Genomic DNA, 19,871 nt, shown 5'->3' with positions numbered 1-19,871 from the left:
AACAGTAGCGAGACTATATACAGGGGGTACCGGTACAGAGTCAATGTGCGGGGGCACAGCTTAGTTGAGGTAATATGTACATGTAGGTAGAGTTAAAGTGACTATGCATAGATAATAACCAGAGAGTAGCAGCAGGGTAAAATAGGGATTGGGGTAGCCATTAGCTTAGCTGTTCAGGAGTCTTATGGCTTGGGGGTGGAAGCTGTTAAGAAGCCTTTTGGACCTACACTAGGCGCTCCGGTACCGTTTGCCGTGCGGTAGCAGAAAACAGTCTATGACTAGGGTGGCTGGAGTCTGACAATTTTTAGGAACTTCCTCTGACCGTCTGGTATAGAGGTCCTGGACGGCAGGAAAACTTGGCCCAGTGATGTTCTGGGCCGTACGCACTACCCTCTGTAGTGTCTTGCAGCCGAGCAGTTGCCAGGCAGTGATACAAAATCAGGATGCTTTCGATGGTGCAGCTATAGACCTTTTGAGGATCTGAGGACCCATGCCAAATATTTTCAGTCTCCTGAGGAGGAATAGGCATTGTCGTGCCCTCTTCACGACTGTCTTGGTGTGTTTGGACCACAATAGTTTGTTGGTGATGTGGACACCAAGGAACTTGAAGCTCTCAACCTGCTCCACTACAGCCCCGTCGATGAGAATGGGGGCGTGCTCGGTCCTCCTTTTCCTGTAGTCCACAACCATCTCCTTTGTCATGATCACGTTGAGGGAGAGGTTGTTATCCTGGCACCACACGCCCAGATCGCTGACCTCCTCCCTATAGGCGGCCTCATCGTTGTCAGTGATCAGGCCAATCACTGTTGTGTCGTCTGCAAGCTTGATGATGGTGTTGGAGTCGTGCTTGGCCATGCAGTCATGGGTGAACAGGGAATACAGGAGGGGACTGAGGACGCACCCCTGAGGGGCCCCCGTGTTGAGGTTCAGCGTGGCAGATGTGTTGTTACCTAACCTTACCACCTGGGGGCGGCCCGTCAGGAAGTCCAGGATCCAGTTGCAGAGGGAAGTGTTTAGTCCCAGGGTCCTTAGCTTAGTGATGAGCCTTCAGGGCAAGATGGTGTTGAACGCTGAGCTGTAGTGAATGAATAGCATTCTCACGTAGGTGTTCCTTTCGTCCAGGTGGGAAAGGGCAGTGTGGAGTGCAATAGAGATTGCATCATCTGTGGATCGGTTGGGGCAGTATGCAAATTGGAGTGGGATAATGGTGTTGATGTGAGCCATGACCAGCCTTTCAAAGCACTTCATGGCTACAGACATGAGTGCTACGGGTCGGTAGTCATTTAGGCAGGTTAACTTAGTGTTCTTGGGCACAGGGACTATGGTGGTCTGCTTGAAACATGTGGGTATTACAGACAGTCAGGGACAGGTTGAAAATGCAAGTGAAGACACTTGCCAGTTGGTCAGTGCATGCTCGGAGTACACGTCCTGGTAATCTATCTGGCCCTGCGGCCTTGTGAATGTTGACCTGTTTAAAGGTCTTACTCCCATCGGCTACGAAGAGCATGATCCCACAGTCTTCCAGAACAGCTGATGCTCTCATGCATGCTTCAGTGTTACTTCTATGCTCGCTTCAAGGCAAGCAATTTAGCTCGTGTGGTAGGCTCGTGTCACTAGGCAGCTCGCGGCTGTGTATAACAGATCTTTAACACATTTCTACGTGAAATTGTTCAGGTCGCCAAAAAAGCTGCCTACTATGCCTTCAAGGGATGCTGTGATTCACTGTGCTGTAGTAAAATAATAAATACAAAAATATGTTTTATTGTCACACACCGGATAGGTGCAGTGAAACGTGTTGTTTTACAGGGTCAGCCATATTAGTACGGCGCCCCTGGAGCAAATTAGGGTTAAGTACCTAGCTCAAGGACACGTCGGCAGATTTTTCAACTTGTCGACTCAGGTATTCGAACCAGCGATCTTTCGGTTACTGGCCCAACGCTCTAACTGCTAGACTACAGTAACATGTGTCGAGAGAGGGCGAGAGAGCAATACAGAGAATGACAAACCCAAACGGGCTCAAACAGAAAAGCAATAAACTCTGCTTGATTAAGCCAGCAGGAGGAAACAGGGCTTCCAATTATGGAGAGCCTCCCGCAAGTCTTTGTCTGGACTTGTGCCCTGATGGCAAGCTGTCCTTACAGGAAAAGCCTAGGACAGAGAGAGGGACTCTCCTCATCACACACTATCTATTAAGGCACATTCATGGCCTCTCACTCACATGCTACCTCAGCTTTCTAAACCAAATCATACAATCCCCTCACCCCAACTCTCTGAGAAATACACAATTATTCATTGAAAAATAGATATTTTTGTAAGGTGAGGTAACAAAAAAACGTTGTCTTTTGATTTTCCTATTTCCTAAAACGGTGAATGTTGGTGAATAAAGTGTGTGAGGGAAAAAAAAAGCTGAGGCTGGTCGGTGAGTGAGCCGCTAGCCTTGAGGTGAACCTCATCCCCAGCGGGCCCTCCTTCCCCGTGTCTGTGCCAGCGGCGGGGTGTTGAACAGCAGCAGCTGCCTGGTATGATGCGGGGGGGGGGGGGGGGGGGGGGGGTGAGCCGTCAGTCTGTCCAGAGAAGACTAGCTGTAGGGGCTCTAACCTGCTCTCTGCACCTCTCCTGTAAACTCTGATACATAGGCATGTCCACTGAGGACTCCTCATCTTAACACTCACTCTGACCTGCTCTCTCACACTCTCCTCTCCTATGGCATCCTCTCACCCCCTCCTGTTCTCCCTCCTTCCTTTCCCTCATTTCACCACATCTCCTCAATTTCTCACCTCTCCCATCCACACACCTTTCCTCCTCTGCTAACCTCAGGTAGGTTGGTTGTATGGCCTCTAGCCTGACTGGAGTGGTCAGCGGGGGTACAGACACACACTCACCCTGTATCAGTCCCCTGGGTGCTCCAGCTGCAGGAGGTGGGTCCAGTCCCAAGCAGAGGGCCCCCGCTGTCTGCCCGGGGGACTCTGGAGCCACCTGTCCTGACCGCGCACAGCCTCCCTAGGGCTGGCAGGTAGGAGGACACCTGTCAGGACACACACACACACAGTAAGATGAAGGAGAGAGAGGGTCTTTATAGAGACTCTGCCTCTGTAGTATAGGAGGTGTGTGTGTGTATGTTGGACAGAGGGATAAAGACACCAGAGTTAGCAGCTGTGACAGTGAGAGGCCCAGCAGTGAGGACAGCAGCAGGAGAATCTGATCCCAGCAAAATAACTGGCCTGTACGTGCAACAGAGCTCCAATACACTGTACCGCTGTTGCACTAGTACTACACCTGGGACACAAGAGCCAGGAGGGTGAAACCCAAACACATTCTAACGTGGACTTGGCCAAAACGTACAATCTTCCTTAGTGAGATGGGCTGTGCTCCTATGATGATGCCGTTCCTGCAGCACACGTTCCTAAAGATGGCGTCTGCCGTGACCATCCGTAGCCTGGTTGGGACCATCCCGGGAACAAACGTCTGGAGGACATCTGGGGGCAGGTCTGAGGGCAGGAAGAATACCCTCCACATCAACACAGGATCAGTTAGAACACATGATTAAAACCTTGCTGCTGTGTGTCAGACTGGTTGCGTCCCGAATGGTACACGATTCCCTATACAATGCACTACCTCTCACCAGGGTCCACAGGTAGTGCGAAAGTTGTGTACTATATCGGGAACAGAGTGCCACTCGGGACGGAGCATCAGACCTGTGTGTAGTGCAGCGTACCCTGACAGAGGACGGCGATGTGTTGAGCCAGGTCCTCCAGGCCTTTGTCCACCAGGCTGCGGTTGAGGCGGCTGTACTCCTGCCACCAGTAGTCCACCACCACGCCCAGCGTGTCCTGCAGGGTCAGCACCACTGTCTGCCTCCTGTCCCTCTCCCAGTCCCTCTCCTGACCCTACACAAGCAACCACAGCACAAGGACAGAGATGGGTAGTTGGCTACATAGCTGGACCAGAGTGAGGGCCTGATTCCATTACAATTCCTGTTATGTGCTGGACATGGAACACCTTAGATAAGGGGTTCCCCCCTTCCAGCATTGGGGAACATCCCGCGCCCCTTGCACGTTTACAGCTTATTGCCTGCAATTCTACAAATGTTACCATGGGAGCAAAGAAATGTTGCAGTTTTAAAGCAAATGTTTGTGCAATTCTATACATTTAGGCTTGTCATGTGACAAAAAAAAAGTACAACTATATCTACGGCTTAAAATACCTAAAAAATAAAAACAAATGACATGGGCTAGTTGATCTGGGCATTTCTGACAAGTTCTGTAATAACTAACATGACAAGGGGAACTGAGTCCCCCCCCAAATGTTTTATAAAAGACCCCTGCGCTTCCCCTGCTGACACAGCGCCCCACAGTTTGGGATCCACTGCCTTAGATGGCGTGCTGCAAGTTCAGAATCGACTTTGAACTGAACTATGGGCGGGACAGGGATGTAGGCCTAGTGTATGTGACTGGAATGTTGGTGAGTACAGGAACAGGGACGTGTCCAGGTTTACCTCAGAGACAGATCGTTCCCACAACGAGGCCTGGACCAGGAGCTGGGCGATCTGCTGCACGGCCCTGGAGGCCAGCGTCGAGCGCTCCCACAAGCTCCAGAACACCCTGTAGAGGACGGACGACCGCAAGCCTCCTGCCTCTCTGAGGGAAGATGGAGGACATGCTGAAATATCCACAGTGTCGTGTCAGTGGTGCATGACGTGACGTTGTTTTAAGTAAGTGACGCCTGTTTTCTACATCACGCCAATATATGCCTGTGTCCCGTCGGTGGGGATTACCCTTTGTTAGCTGAGTGCATGTCACACTTGAAGAGCTCGAGCATAAAGGCCTGCAGGTCACCATGGAAGCGGAGCAGCTCTGGGGAGGCGGGGCTAGGGAGTGAGTGACAGGGCTTGCTACCCATGCAGAACCTGGAGAAACAGAGACACCAAAAGGAGAAAGATGGGTACAACATGAAAAGGAGAAGGATGGCCTCCCGAGTGGCACAGCGGTCTAAGGCACTGCATTGCAGGTGTCACTACAGATCCGGGTTCGATCCCAGGCTGTGTCGCAGCCAGCCGCAACCGTGAGACCCATGAGGTGGCACACAATTAGCCCAGGGTCGTCCGAGTCCCATCGCGCTCTAGCGACTCCTGTGGCGGGCCGGGCGCATGCACGCTGACACTGTCGCCAGAGCATCTCCTTATTCAAGGAATTTTCTTAATTTTTTACTATTTTCTACATTCTAGAATAATAGTGAAGAGATGAAAACTATGAAATAACACATACGGAATCACGTACTAACCAAAAAAAAGTGTTTAACAAATCAAAATATATTTTATATTTGAGATTCTTCAAATAGCCACCCATTGCCGTGATGACTGCTTTGCACACTCTTGGCATTCGCTCAACCAGCTTCATGAGGTAGTCACCTAGAATGAATTTCAATTAAGAGGTGAGCCTTAAAAGTTAATTTGTGGAATATCTTTCCTTCTTAATGCGTTTGAGCCAATCAGTTGTGTTGTGACAACATATGGGGTGGTAAACAGAAGATATACCAAATAGGGTTAACACCAAGTCCATATTATGGCAAGAACAGCTCAAATAAGCAAAGACAAACGACAGCCCACCATTATTTTAAGACATGAAGGTCAGTCAATATGGAACATTTCAAGAATTTTCAAAGTTTCTTCAAGTGCAGTCGCAAAAACCATCAAGGGCTATGATGAAACTGGCTCTCATGAGGACCACCACAGGAATGGAAGACCCAGTGTTACCTCTGCTACAGAGGATAAGTTCATTAGAGTTACCAGCCTCAGAAATTGCAGCCCAAATAAATGCTTCACAGAGTTCAAGTAAAACATCAACTGTTCAGAGGAGACTGCGTGAATCAGACCTTCATGGTCGATTTGCTGCAAAGAAACCACTACTAAAAGACACCAATAAGAAGAAGAGACTTGCTTGGGCCAAGAAATACGAGCAATGGACATTAGACCGGTGGAAATTTGTCCTTTGGTCTGGAGTCTAAATTGGAGATTTTTTTTGTTCCCACCGCTGTGTCTTTGTGAGACGCGGTGTGGGTGAACGGATGATCTCTGCATGTGTATTTTCCACCGTGAAGCATGGAGGAGGTGTTATGGTGTGGGGGTGCTTTGATTGTGACACTGTGTGATTTATTTAGAATTCAAGGCACACTTAACCAGCATGGCTACCACATCTGGTTTGGGCTTAGTGGGACTATCATTTGTTTTTCAACAGGACAATGACCCAACACACCTCCAGGCTGTGTAAAGGCTATTTTACCAAGAAGGATAGCAATGGAGCGCTGCATCAGATGACCTGGCCTCCACAATCTCCCGACTTCAACGAAATTGAGAAGGTTTGGGATGAGTTGGACCATAGAGTGAAGAAAAAGCAGCCAACAAGTGCTCAGCATAGGTGGGAACTTTTTCAAGACCATTGGAAAAGCATTCCAGGTGATGCTGGTTGAGAGAATGCCAAGAGTGTGCAAAGCTGTCATCAAGGCATTTTTTTGCCTTTACCTCCCTTATCTCACATCATTTGCTCACATTGTATATAGTCTTATTTTTTTCTACTGCATCATTGATTGTATGTTGTTTTACTCCATGTGTAACTCTGTGTTTTTGTATGTTGTCGAACTGCTTTGCTTTATCTTGGCCAGGTCGCAATTGTAAATGAGAACTTGTTCTCAACTTGCCTACCTGGTTAAATAAAGGTGAAATAAATAAATAAAAAAAAGGCAAAGGGTGGCTATTTAAAGAATCTCAAATATAAAATATATATTTAGATTTGTTTAACACTTTTTTGGTTATTACATGATTCCATATGTGTAATTTCATAGTTTTGATGTCTTCACTATTATTCTAGAATGTATAAGAAAAAAAACTTGAATGAGTAGGTGTTCTAAAACTTTTAACCGGTAGTGTATGTAAAAAAGAGAGATGGATATAGTAGAATTGCAGACAGCCCATGAAAACACAGGAGACTTGGGTATCTCATATTAAAACAATCTTTTGAACAGAGGTTATTGGGACATACAGTTTATGGCCTTTGTATAAGTGTCTCTCTAGTGTTCTATACCTGAATGATGTCTCCAAAAGGGGCCAGACTCCTTTTCGACACTGGGGACACTGTAGCACCTTCATGAAGAATGTCCCGCTAGCTGGAGAACCCCAGGGAGGGTTGTTCCTCAGGATGCTGTGGAGAACCGTGCGGAACTCGCTGAGAAAGAAAGGCTTGGCATCCCCCTGGATGGGGAAAGAGGAGCTAAAGGTAGCCAGGGAATCAGGTTTCGATTTTTTGACAATGGACAACAAACAGTTTGTGTGGTCTTTACGTGGAGAGCGTGACGCATGAGGGGCTGGAGGAATGGGGCTGGGGGGAGCTGTCCTGGCAGCAGGTACAACTGGAGCTCCTCTAGGGCTTGGGTGAATAAACCACATTCAGTGAGGCTCTGCACGTTGCTGAAGTTGGCTACAGCAGTCTACAAAATAGAGAGAGATGGACAATGGCGTGAGCAGTTGGGGCGGAGAAAGAGAAGGACGTCAGAAGTTCATCAGGTCATCTCGGTAACTGTCATCTATTGCCTACTTGAATATGAACTTAGGAAATGTGAAAAAGAACTACATGGCCGTTTATAATAGCAATCGGAAGAAAATCCACTCGGGAAGGCGCCGGAGGGACAGTGAGAGACTACCTTTAATAGGTCTGCCAATCACGCTTCACCAATCAACTGACAGCATTGGTTAAATCAGGTGACCCGGATATGATGCGTCTATGCACAAAATGTCACCTTTCAGTGAGGCGCCTGACATAAAGGAAATTGAATGACCTGATCTCCTTTGACGAGTCGCACACTCATTTTACAGTTGTATAATACGCATGTATGGTAGATGTATTACTACACTTTGAGCAGATCTGCATACCTGAGCGAACGGTCCGGGGGCATAGTAGCTCAGGATATCTGGGAGTCTTTTCCGCTCCTGCATGAAACGAGCCATCCACAATGTCACACATGCAGTCATTAAAATGACGACTGAAAAAGTTGTACGACTGACATGGGTTTTCGCCCAGAAAAACAATGATTGGAAACCTTGCGCTTCATTGCTAAACATAGACGGATTTGAAAAGACCTGCCACTCACCCCTATTTGAGAGATGTAGTCCCTGGCCTCGCTCTCCAGCTCTGAAAAGTCTGTGGAGAGAGCGTCATTGGCCTCCTGTGTCTCCTCTGGCTGGCCTTCTGTCCAGGTTAAACCCATATCAGAACACACGTTCTCCTGAAGACGAGACAAGGCACTTAGATTGAGCCTTATTATACAAGCCTTTCACTGGGTGTAATTGTTAATTAAGCTAATCATCCGACATCTACGTAGACATTTACCCCAAAAAGATGCAGGGCCATGTGTTCTATGGAGTAGCATGGTGCATTGTGGGCCTTCACATGCTCTGCGACATGTTTTGTCAACACGTGTGTCACATCAGCATGGGAGGGAGGAGGGTACGAGTACACATTGGCCTTCCCAGCTTTTAGGATTCTGAAAAAAATGTTAATGATAAATTAAGTGACAGGTGTGTCTGATATTTGATGTAGCAAATACAGTACACAACATTTGAGACGACAAGAAATGCATAATTTACACGTCTAAGCATGAGGTTTGAGGTCAATTCATTTCAAGACAATTCTGTAGGCTTGGCCCTAATTTGTGTCACCTGGAGCTGCATGGAAAATGTTCCAGGGACAAAAGGTCAATGCCCAAGGACTAGTCAGCCCTTCCCCCTCTGAGGGGCCAAAATGTATCCAGAGGACTAGTGTGATGGATAATATAGCATTATTCTATGCTTGGTCTCTATCTGAAACTTGTTCACTGAGAATAACTGATGCTATCTATATGGATGTATGATCTCTGACTTGTATCTGTACAGGGTGACCTCTGAATTACACTATCATGCAAAGGAGTTCTATTGTCTTCTCAGGAATTCTGTCTTATTTACATTGGTCTCATCCGCCGCACAAGCTCTTAGATGCTGTGACACCCTGTGGAGATTGGGCCTGGGAGTGTTTAGGTTACTGTAAACTTGGTATCGTTTGATTAGTCAATGGTGGTTTGTCTCGGGTTGAAAGGTTACACCTTCAGATGTTATAAATGGAAATGAATGCCTTTGTTCTCTCTTATCCTGTATCGAGTCCATGGAGGAAGGTTGTATGTTGAATTCTCATTTCCTAGAGTTCTAGGCCTCTGGCCTAGTGGGCATCTCTTTGTTCATGCTCTGTCCTGTAAGTTAACCTTAGGATCTACAGTGCCTTCGGGAAACTATTCAGACCCCTTGACTTTTTCCACACATTGCTACGTTACAACCTTAATCTAAAATAGTTTTTTTTTTAAACTTTTTCAATCAATCTACACACAATACCCCATAATGACAAAGCGAAAACAAGGATTTTGACAAAAACACCTTGTTTACATAAGTATTCAGAACCTTTGTTATGAAACTCAAAATTGAGCTCAGGTGCATCCTGTTTCCATTGATCATTCTTGAGATGTTTCTACAATTTGTTTGGAGTCCACCTGTGGTAAACTCAATTGATTGGACATAATTTGGAAAGGCACACACCTGTCTATATAAGGTCCCACAGCTGGCAGTGCATGACAGAGCAAAAACCAAGCCATGAGGTCGAAGGAATTGTCCGTAGAGCTCCGAGACAGGATTGTGTCGAGGCACAGATCTGGGAAGGGTACCAAAACATTTTCTGCAGCACTGATGGTCCCCAAGAACACAGTGGCCTCCATAATTCTTAAATGGAAGAAGTAAGGAACCATCAAGACTCTTCCTAGAGCTGGTTGCCCAGCCAAACTGAGCAACCGGGGGAGAAGGGCCTTGGTCAGGGAGGTGACCAAGAACCCGATGGCCACTCTGTCAGAGCTCCAGACGGCCAACCATCTCTGCAGCACTCCACCAATCTGGCCTTTATGGTAGAGTGGCGAAATGGATGCCACACCTCAGTAAAAGGCATATGACAGCCCACTTGGAGTTTGCCAAAAGGCACCTAAAGGACTCTCAGACCATGAAAAACAAGATTCGCTGGTCTGATGAAACCACAAATGAACTCTTTGGCCTGAATGCCAAGCAGCATGTCTGGAGGAAACCTGGCACCATCCCTACGGTGCAGCATGGTGGTGGCACCATCATGCTGTGGGGATGTTTTTCAGCGGCAGGGACTGGGAGACTGTCAGGATCGAGGGAAAGATAAACAGTGCAAAGGACAGAGAGAACCTCCAAAGCGCTCAGGACCTCAGACTGGGGCGAAGGTTCACCTTCCAACACGACAACGACCCTAAGTACACAGCCAAGACAATGCAGGAGTGTCTTCGGGACAAGTCTCTGAATGTCCTTGAGTGGCCCAACCAGAGCCCGGACATGAACCCAATCAAACATCTCTGGAAAGACCTGAAAACAGCTGTGCAGTGACGCTCCCCATCCAACCTGACAGAGTTTGAGAGAATCGCAGAGAAGAATGGGATAAACTCCCCAAATACAGTTGTGCCAAGCTTGTAGTGTCATACTCAAGGATGTAATTGCTGCCTAGGGTGCTTTAAAGTACTGAGTAAAGGGTCTGAATATTTGTGTAAAAGCAATATTAGTTTTATATTTTTAATAAAATGTGCAAAAATTTCTAAACTTTTTTGCTTTGTCATTATGAGGTATTGTGTGTAGATTGAAGGGGGGTGGAAAACTATTTAATACATTTTTGAATAAGGCTGTAACGTAACAAAATGTGGAAAAAGTCAAGGTGTCTGAATACTTTCCGAATGCACTGCATATGCTTGGAATGCCTTGTAATGCTTGTAACTTAAGCTTTATGCCTTGAATGTGAATCCATTCATTTTACAAATTCATTAAATACACATGTATTTAGAATTCCATTCTCAGACATTTCTTCATTGTCTATTACTGTAACTCAAGCATAGTCTCTTGCATATTGCTAATTATCTATATGGAGTCAGACAAACATGTTAATAATATCATATATGCACACACACGTCATATTACTGCCCACTACAATTCTAAAGACCACCTTATGAGCATGTCTCTGCGAGTAGGCTCGTTGACCATCAGGAGGACCCTCCAGCCCTCGAAGGCCCCAGCCATGGCCCTGCTGGTCACCCTCTCCCTCCACACCTTCACTGGGTTAGAGGCCACAGGGACTCCCCCCTTGGAGACAATGTCCAACTCATAGGGCGCCTCTGGCAGCCACGAACCATTCTTAACAGAGTCAAAAATATATTCTGGAGTCACGATCCATTTGCCTGACAGAGAGGGAAGAGAAACGACAAACACCACAAAAAAAAAATGCTACTTCTGAAAAGTCCATGAGAGTATTAAGCTGTAGAATCCCAATATAGTCTACACAAGCTGACTTTGTCAAGACTTGCTACCTAAAACACTGTGTACAAAACATTAGGAACACTTTCCTAATATTGAGTGTCAACCCCTTTTGCCCTCAGAACAGCCTCAATTCGTAGAGGCATGGACTACAAGGTGATGAAAGTGTTCCACGGGGACGCTGGCCCATGTTGACTCCAATGATTCCCACAGTTGTGTGAAGTTGGCTGGATGTTCTTTGGGCGGTGGACCATTCTTGATTACACACAGGAAACTGTAGAGCGTGAAAAACACAGCAGCTCTGCACCTGGCACCTACTACCATCCCCCATTCAAAAGCACCGAAATATTTTGTATTGCCCATTCAATAAAGGGATCATAGCTTTCAACTGGTCAGTCTGTCATGGAAAGTGCAAGTGTTCCTAATGTTTTGCACGCTCAGTTTATGTAACACCTAGTAAGTGTAATGCTTACGTTCATCCTATCTTACCTCCTGCACAGGCTGCCATGAACTTCTCACTCGGCAGCTCACGGGTGACAACCAGATGGGTAGTTCCGTCTTTATATACCTGGAAAATCAACACAACTCAACCAAGGCAAACCATCTAAATAAAGCATAATGTTTTGGTGGCATTGAAAATATCCTGTGTGGTCGGCCAACTCAAAAGGTCAGCAACAAAGTTCTAAAGTGACCAGTGACCGTTCTTGCTGTGACCTTCCTGCAGAGTCAGGGCGGGGATAAAGGGATACGAACTTTGCAGCAGATTGTGTGCCCCTGAGACTGGAAGCAAATGTACAGTAACTATAATAAGAGCCAATTGAGGGCAAGGATAAAATGACAGAGTCAAAAATACATCCCAACATCAGAAACCAATTAAGGTCATTTTTCAGGACTAATCACCCACTGTTAATCTTTTCCTCAATGAACTGTCTTGACAGTGACAGGTGTTATCCAGCTCTCATAATGGCTGTCTCACAGCCTGGCCTTTGGTGCTATTTTCCCACTTATAAAAGGGAGAGTGAGGGTTGAGAGTGAAAGCCTGTAGCTATGATGTCAACACTTACAGAGCCACCAATGTACTTTCCACCCAGTTGAATGATTCCATGGAGCAACTTTCCCTTCTTCTGAAGATTCTTGATCCCAGACACTTGGAACACATGCTTGGTGTCCACCATCCTGATAAAAGACAACACATGGAGACCAGTCTACTATAAATTAAGTCACGCCTTGCTTGAGTAGAAATAACAGTAAAGCAAGCTAGCAAGACTGTCCTTTACATTTGCAACACACGTTTTCAATGGGTATCTGAACTGCAGATAACTAGCCAGTTAGCTAGTTAGCTGAGAACGTCAGTGGAGTTTCAGCATGATGTAGAAACCAATAGAACGCCCGAGGGAAGTTCATATTGCACTTTCATTAAGTCCCTGGATATGTCAGTAAGACTGGCTAGCTAAACACTGTACAGTAGTTATCTAGTAGGTACTAGTTAGGTTAGTGTTTAACTCAAAACAATATACCGATAACGTTAAAGTACCTTGGCTTGTGCATGTGACGTCCACACTGGCCCTAGCGCCAAAATTCAGACGCCATGACCAGACTTGACAGTCGATACCATTTTGCGAGCCGTCAATATTTTATTCCTCTAGGCTGACATTTGATTCATTCAACAACACGTTGCTATATTTATCAAAACTACAATTAAATCGTGCATATTGGTTAATGAACTAGCTACATATTGGACTATCACTGAGCAAAATATAGTTGTTTTGCCACCCTTGTGCTAAGAAGAAAATACTCCGATCTTGACAGTAAACTGCAATAGTGGGGGGATGCACGACACGGTTTTTTTTAAACACACATTATTTTAACATTGCATGATTGAATTAATGAGAAGCAAATTCCTAAATTATGAATTTCATAACAAATTAAATGATGCATGGGTATCACGTCTCAAAACCGTTGAATATAAAAAAAATATTAACCAAATCCCCCTACCCATCATGCCTGAAACTTGGAGCATTCCGACCTGCGGAAGTTTTCCCTTGGTTGCTTCCGGGTGGTTGTTACAGACGCTTTGTGGATAATTCAGATTAGTTACAATGGAGCAGATTGTAACAGATTTTCATTGACTGCAAACAAAACGCTCTGATCGAGAGGTGTGTAGCCTATCGTCTATTTATATGTATATTTCAAACGTTTTCATAGCCTTGTAGGCGTTTAAAAACGTTAATAGGTTGTGTATCCTCAGCATGCAGGATTCTTAATCGTTTTAAGCTCTTTTGGCCAATGCAGAGTAACGTTAGTCTGTAATATATCCAATTCTCTTTCTGGTATGGCTACATGGGGACCAATCAATGGGACCAAGGGACAACATGACAGGCTGAGCCAAGCGAAATATATGCCTCTGACTGTACCCTTGGTCAGTTTATTAAATGAAGATTTAGGAGAAGAAATAAGGTTTCATTGGGCTTTGAATGCCTATTTTCACTATATTGCCCTCCTTGACTTGAAATAGGCTCACGGCTGTAGGTTACTAGATAGGGGATTTTGAAGAAGTAGCCTAATGGGATTATGATATTGATGGCTGTCTCTTGGTAACAAAGAAATTGATTAAAAGTCATCAGTACTTTATAGCTTCTAACTTATATTTTGTTGTATCTAAACCTGACACTGAAAACAGGCAAAAGTGTTTGCAGGCCGTTCTATTATTCGGCTCTGACCTCACATGTGAGCTAATAGAGATAGGCTAAACTGTTCAGGGCGCAATCTGGCATTAGTGCATCCATTTTTAGACTTTTAAATTAATTATAGTCATTAGTTATTGAAGAATATAACAAAAGCCTCGTGAGCTTAGTTCAACTGTCTTACCCCATCAGAACCCAAAATATAAGTTTGTTTAACTCAATTATTGGTTCACAATGTTGTAAAAAAAAAAAACACTGTAGGCCATAGCTTATCAAATCAAATCAAATGTTATTTGTCACATGCGCCAAATACAACATATATATAATTTGATATACAGAAGAATATACATAACTGTCTTATGATTTATATTATCTTGTTTGATATTGTACATTTAATTGTAATACTTTACATTTTACATTTACGTCATTTAGCAGACGCTCTTATCCAGAGCAATTTACAAATTGGTGCATTCACCTTATGATATCCAGTGGAACAACCACTTTACAATAGTACATCTATATCTTTTTTGGGGGGGATGCAAACAATGTTCTCCCCCAAAAACATAGCAAAACGACAATCTGTTTAAGTAGCTATAGTTAGCTAGCTAACTACATAGCTAGGTGTCATCTAAAATAACCCTAATTTATAAGACAGTTTTAATTTGATTAATGGTTGTTGGAACCATCTATGTGAAGCTAGCTACAAAAATGATGAGTCACAATAGTGGACTCCGCGGTTCGCCTTCAAAATAAAAGTATGTCATTGACAGTGATGCAAACGCATACAAATAGTAGAAGTATGCCTTAATTTAATAGATCATGCTAAATGAGGTTTGAATGTTGTTATATAGAATCAACAAAGACAATAATTTGTTAATTTGACAAAAATCTGTTGAAATCACACTGGATGCATTATACTTTAGAATTGCATTGGGGCATACTTATTCTCACTGTACAGCCTTACATATGGATTGTGGATCAATTACATGGTGTTTCAGTCTACTCAGTGACACCCAGAAAACATTAGCATTGTAGCTCTTATTGCGGGACTCAAACAACTGAATTGAGACACATTTATTTTCAACCTATGTGTATTTAACAGTATTCCAGAGGAAAACAATACTGTGTGGATGTTTTGGAGTCTGATAACTCTGAGGAGGATGTTGGGTAAAAATATATTGGGTATTGAGTAGACTGATACCCCATTTCATTGATCCCCAATCCTTAGGTAAAGCTGTACAGTGCAATATGAATGTCAATACACACAATAGGATGACTGGGGAGGTGATTTCACACAGTCACAGTCCAGCAATAAGAGCTCCAACACTAATACTTACTGTGAAATGCTTACTTACAAGCCCTTAACCAACAATGCAGTTTTAAAAAAAAGAGTTAAGAAAAAATGTATTAAATAAACTAAAATATATTTCAAAAACAAAGTAACAATAAAATAACAGTAGCGAGGCTATCTACAGGTGTACCAGTACCGAGTCAATGTGCGGGGGTAGTTTAGTCGAGGTAATTTGTACATGTTGGTAGAGGTAAAGTGACTACGCATAGATAATAAACAGCGAGTAGCAGCAGTGTAAAAATAAAGGGGGTGGAGGGTCAATGCAAAAAGCTCGGATAGCCATTTGATTAATTGTTCAGCAGTCTTATGGTTTGGGGTTAGAAGCTGTTAAGGAGCCTTTTGGACCTAGACTTGGTGCTCCGGTACCGCTTGCTGTGTGGTAGCAGAGAGAACAGTCTATGACTTGGGTGACTGGAGTCTTTGACCATTTTTTGGGCCTTTCTCTGACACCGCCTAGTCTCTAGGTCCTGGATGGCAGGAAGCTTGTCCCCGGTGATATGTATGCACTACCCTCTGTAGCGCCTTATGGTCATATGCCGAGCAGTTGCCATACCAGGCGGTGATGCAACCAGTCAGGATGTTCTCGATGGTACAGCTGTCAAACTTTTTGAGGATCTGGGGACCCAATGCAAAATCTTTTCATTGTCCTGAAGGGGAAAATGTGTTGCGCCATAGGCCTTTGAATTTGAGAGTTTTTACATTTCTCCAGCCCCATCTCTCAGCTGTTCACCAAAAAGAAAAGTGGCAGGGTGATGCTTTATTGTTGTTTGAATCCCAGATTTCCCCTTTAATAGAAGGCATTTTATAGTAATGGGCTAATGCTGTGTTTGTAACCAAGTGGGAAGATGGCCAGATTTTTTTGTGACCTAATTAATTGCCAAATTTGTCATTGTCTATCTTACGCACAGTACCAGTCAAAAGTTTGGACACACCCACTCATTCCAGCTTTTTTTTTTTTTTTTTACTATTTTCTACATTCTAGAATAATAGTGATGACATCAAAACTATGAAATAACACATATAGAATCAAGTAGTAGTCAAAAGTGTTAAACAAATAAAAATATATTTTATATTTGAGATTCTTCAAAGTAGCCGTCCTTTGCCTTGATGACAGCTTTGCACACTCTTGGCATTCTCTCAACCACCTTAATGAGTTAGTCACCTGGAATGCATTTCAATTAACAGGTGTGCCTTGTTAAAAGTTAATTTGTGGAATTTCTTTCCTTAATGCATTTGAGCCAATCAGTTGTGTTGTGACAAGGTAGGGGTGGTATACAGAATACAGCTCAAATAAGCAAAGGGAAATGACAGTCCATCATTAGTGTAACACATGAAGGTCAGTCAATCAGGAACATTTGAAGAACTTTGAAAGTTTATTCAAGTGCAGTCGCAAAAACCATCAAGCGCTAGGATGAAACTGACACTCATTGGGACCGCCACAGGAAAGGAAGACCCAGAGTAACCTCTGCTGCAGAGGATTAGTTCATTAATGTTAACTGCACCTCAGATTGCAGCCAAAATAAATGCTTCACAGAGTTCAGGTAACAGACACATCTCAACATCAGCTGTTCAGAGGAGACTGCGTGAATCAGGCCTTCCTGGTCGAATTGCTGCAAAGAAACCACTACTAAAGGACCCCAATAATAAGAAGAGACTTGCCTGAGCCAAGAAACATGAGCAATGGACAGTGGAAATCTATCCTTTGGTCTGATGATTCCAAATTTGAGATTTTTTTTCCAACCACTGTGTCTTTGTGAAACTCAGAGTAGGTGAATGGATGATCTCTGCATGTGTGATTCCCACTGTGAAGCATGGAGGGGGAGGTGTGATGGTGTGGGGGTGCTTTGCTGTCTTTGATTTATTTAGAATTCAAGGTACACTTAACCAGCATGGCTACCACAGCATTCTGCAGCAATACGCTATCCCGCTATTAGTGGGACTATCATTTGTTTTTCAACAGGACAATGACCCAAAACACACCTCCAGGCTGTGTAAGGGCTATTTGACCCCGAAGGAGAGTGATGGAGTGCTGCATCAGATGACCTGGCCTCCACAATCACCCAACATCAACCCAATTGATATGGTTTGTGATGAGTTGGACCGCAGAGTGAAAGAAAAGCAGCCAACAAGTGCTCAACATATGTGGGAACTCCTTCAAGACTGTTGGAAAAGCATTCCTCATGATGCTGGTTGAGAGAATGCCAAGAGTGTGCAAAGCTGTCATCAGGGCAAATAAAGGGTGGCTACTTTGAAAAATGTCAAATATATATATATTTTTTTAACACTTTTTTGTTGTTTTTTAACACATATGATTCCATATGTGTTATTTCATAGTTTTAATGTCTTCACTATTATTCTACCATGTAGAAAATAGTAAAAATAAAGAAAAACCCTTGAATGAGTAGGTGTGTCTAATTTGGACTGGTACTGTATATTTTTCAAATAATGACTCCCTGGGATAAAGTAACATGTCTCACAACCAAGAGGCATGGCAGGAAGGTGCTTTACAACAGTCTTTCAGGTGAAGCCAGGTGTTTTATTTACAGCAAGGTGATAGCGGTAGGCAGTTCAGAACACCTTCCTAATACTGAGTGTTCATTTTGTTCTTCATGGCATGGTGAATATCTAGCTTGTGCTTCACCTGTGGAGAACAATGAAAGGTGAAAAGAGACCCAGTACACTGCATTGTGTGCTATCATGTGAATTATTTGACTATTTGACAACTTTTATATGACTTACCTGGCCTGGGTGACACATCGTATTCTGTTTCAGGAAGATTTTTACAGCAATGAGCATAAATGCACGTTGGTACCAATGGAGCAGAAGGGAACTTGGAAAAAAGTCTCTGAGATTGGTCTCAAAGCTGTTGATACTTTTTTTCTTATGAATTCTGAAGGGGTCACAGCACCAATGTCTGTTTTAATTGATGAAATGTATTTCCTATGATCGTCTTATCTTTCAAACTTTTTTCTAGTGACCCCAGAGGTTCTTCTTCTATGATGTTATGGTGGTCCACAAACATATATTAGAGGTGCATGCCGCCACCCACTGTGCGGGGTAGTATACAATATATATTTTTAAGTATATTGTTCTCAAATAATTAACAAAAGGCAAAAATCTATGTAATCCTTTAGTCAGATTTAAATGTCAACTCCGATCCCCACAGGCTCTGGTGTAGTGAAGTTGGCAGTGAAGTCCTGGAGAGCCAAAAACCTTTCAGCCGCAGATACAATTATGGCCAGTTTCTTGGACTTCTTGTTCGTTTGGGAAGTACAATTAATCACATGCACAATAAATGCCGCATATTCTACCTTCTTCACTATCAGCATATCAGTTTCCCTCAACTGTTTAATGACACTGAATCTCCATAGGCTGCGGGGGCATCCACCGCCATATCTTCAGCTCCAGTCTCGTTCAACTACAGTATTTTGCATGCCTCTGTGTGGAAGACCTCCTGTACAGCCCTGACCCTTGCCATTTCAAACTCCTTTACCCTAACTGGGCACTCTGGGGAATTGTGAATGTGATTTTTCAGCACAATTGCAATGCAGTAAATCTTCAGATTCTTCATCAACATTACTTCTGGACACACAATTCCAGCAGAACAACAGCTTGGACACGAAAACTCTCACCGCGTATCTCACATATTCCAGCTTCACATGTGAAAGGAGATAGTCTTTGCCAATAATACCGACAGGCTTTCCTCTTTTCTTCCATCCACTATGCGGTTCAGACGGTGCGCTCCAACTACTCCTGGTATTGTCCTTGTAAACCACGAGGCCTCAACATCCATCGTGACGCCAGAGATGATTCCTTTTAATGGTGCTCCACTTCAAAAATCTACATTTCCCATCTACATTGCCCATCTACATCTGCCCCATACAGTGCTTTCAGAAAGTATTCATACCCCTTGACTTATTCCACATTTTGTTGTGTTGAAGCTTTAATTGATAATGGATTAAATTGAGGTTACCCCATAAAGTGATCAAGTGAAAACATGTTTTTAGAAATGTTTGCAAATTTATTGAAAATGAAATACAGAAATATCTAATTTACACAAGTATTACACAAGTATTCACACCCCTGAGTCAGTACTTTGTTGAAGTGCATTTGGCAGTGATTACAGCTGCGAGTCTTTCTTGGTAAGTCTCTAACAGCTTTCCACACCTGGATTGTACAATATTTGCCCATTATTCTTTTAAAATTCCTCAAGCTCTGTCAAATTGATTGTTGATCATTGCGAGACAACCATTTTCAGGTTTTTTCAAGTAGATCTAAGTCAACACTGTAACTTGTCCACATTCAGTGTCTTCTTGCTAAGCAACTCCAATGTAGATTTGGCATTGTGCTTTAGGTTATTGTCCTGCTGAAAGGTGAATTCATGACCCAGTGTCTGGTGGAAAACAAAATTAACCAGGTTTTCCCCTAGGAATTTTTCTGTGCTTAGCTCCATTCA

At 43.8% G+C, this 19,871-nt stretch overlaps 2 protein-coding genes across 5 annotated transcripts in view; one reads left to right on the top strand and one right to left on the bottom strand.

The window, feature by feature from the left end:
• Positions 1-13,202, bottom strand: part of slf1 (SMC5/6 complex localization factor 1) — a 37,170-nt gene extending 23,968 nt beyond the window's left edge. For 2 of the 3 annotated variants that reach the window (XM_029762152.1, XM_029762153.1), the window contains exons 1-14: positions 12,915-13,202; positions 12,445-12,556; positions 11,870-11,948; positions 11,073-11,304; positions 8,379-8,532; positions 8,140-8,274; positions 7,922-7,978; positions 7,333-7,479; positions 7,077-7,243; positions 4,775-4,906; positions 4,496-4,637; positions 3,716-3,887; positions 3,343-3,488; positions 2,883-3,025 (exon numbers count right to left, since the gene is read on the bottom strand). In XM_029762152.1, the coding sequence (XP_029618012.1) occupies positions 2,883-3,025; positions 3,343-3,488; positions 3,716-3,887; positions 4,496-4,637; positions 4,775-4,906; positions 7,077-7,243; positions 7,333-7,479; positions 7,922-7,978; positions 8,140-8,274; positions 8,379-8,532; positions 11,073-11,304; positions 11,870-11,948; positions 12,445-12,556; positions 12,915-12,928 (1,832 nt within the window). In that variant the 5' untranslated portion in view covers positions 12,929-13,202. Of the gene's footprint in view, positions 1-2,882; positions 3,026-3,342; positions 3,489-3,715; positions 3,888-4,495; positions 4,638-4,774; positions 4,907-7,076; positions 7,244-7,332; positions 7,480-7,921; positions 7,979-8,139; positions 8,275-8,378; positions 8,533-11,072; positions 11,305-11,869; positions 11,949-12,444; positions 12,557-12,914 lie in introns of those variants that run through there. The other variant, XM_029762154.1, reaches the window with a different exon arrangement.
• Positions 13,203-13,427: 225 nt separating this feature from the next.
• The window catches only part of kiaa0825 (KIAA0825 ortholog), a 148,335-nt gene continuing 141,891 nt past the window's right edge, over positions 13,428-19,871 (top strand). For both annotated transcript variants that reach the window (XM_029762151.1, XM_029762150.1), the window contains exon 1: positions 13,428-13,536. The gene's annotated coding sequence lies outside the window, so the exon portion shown is untranslated. The remainder of the gene's footprint in view (positions 13,537-19,871) is intronic.

This window comes from Salmo trutta, chromosome 9 (genome assembly GCF_901001165.1).
Source record: "Salmo trutta chromosome 9, fSalTru1.1, whole genome shotgun sequence".
Taxonomy (NCBI): domain Eukaryota; kingdom Metazoa; phylum Chordata; class Actinopteri; order Salmoniformes; family Salmonidae; genus Salmo; species Salmo trutta.
This window is presented reverse-complemented; position numbering and strand designations above follow the sequence as displayed.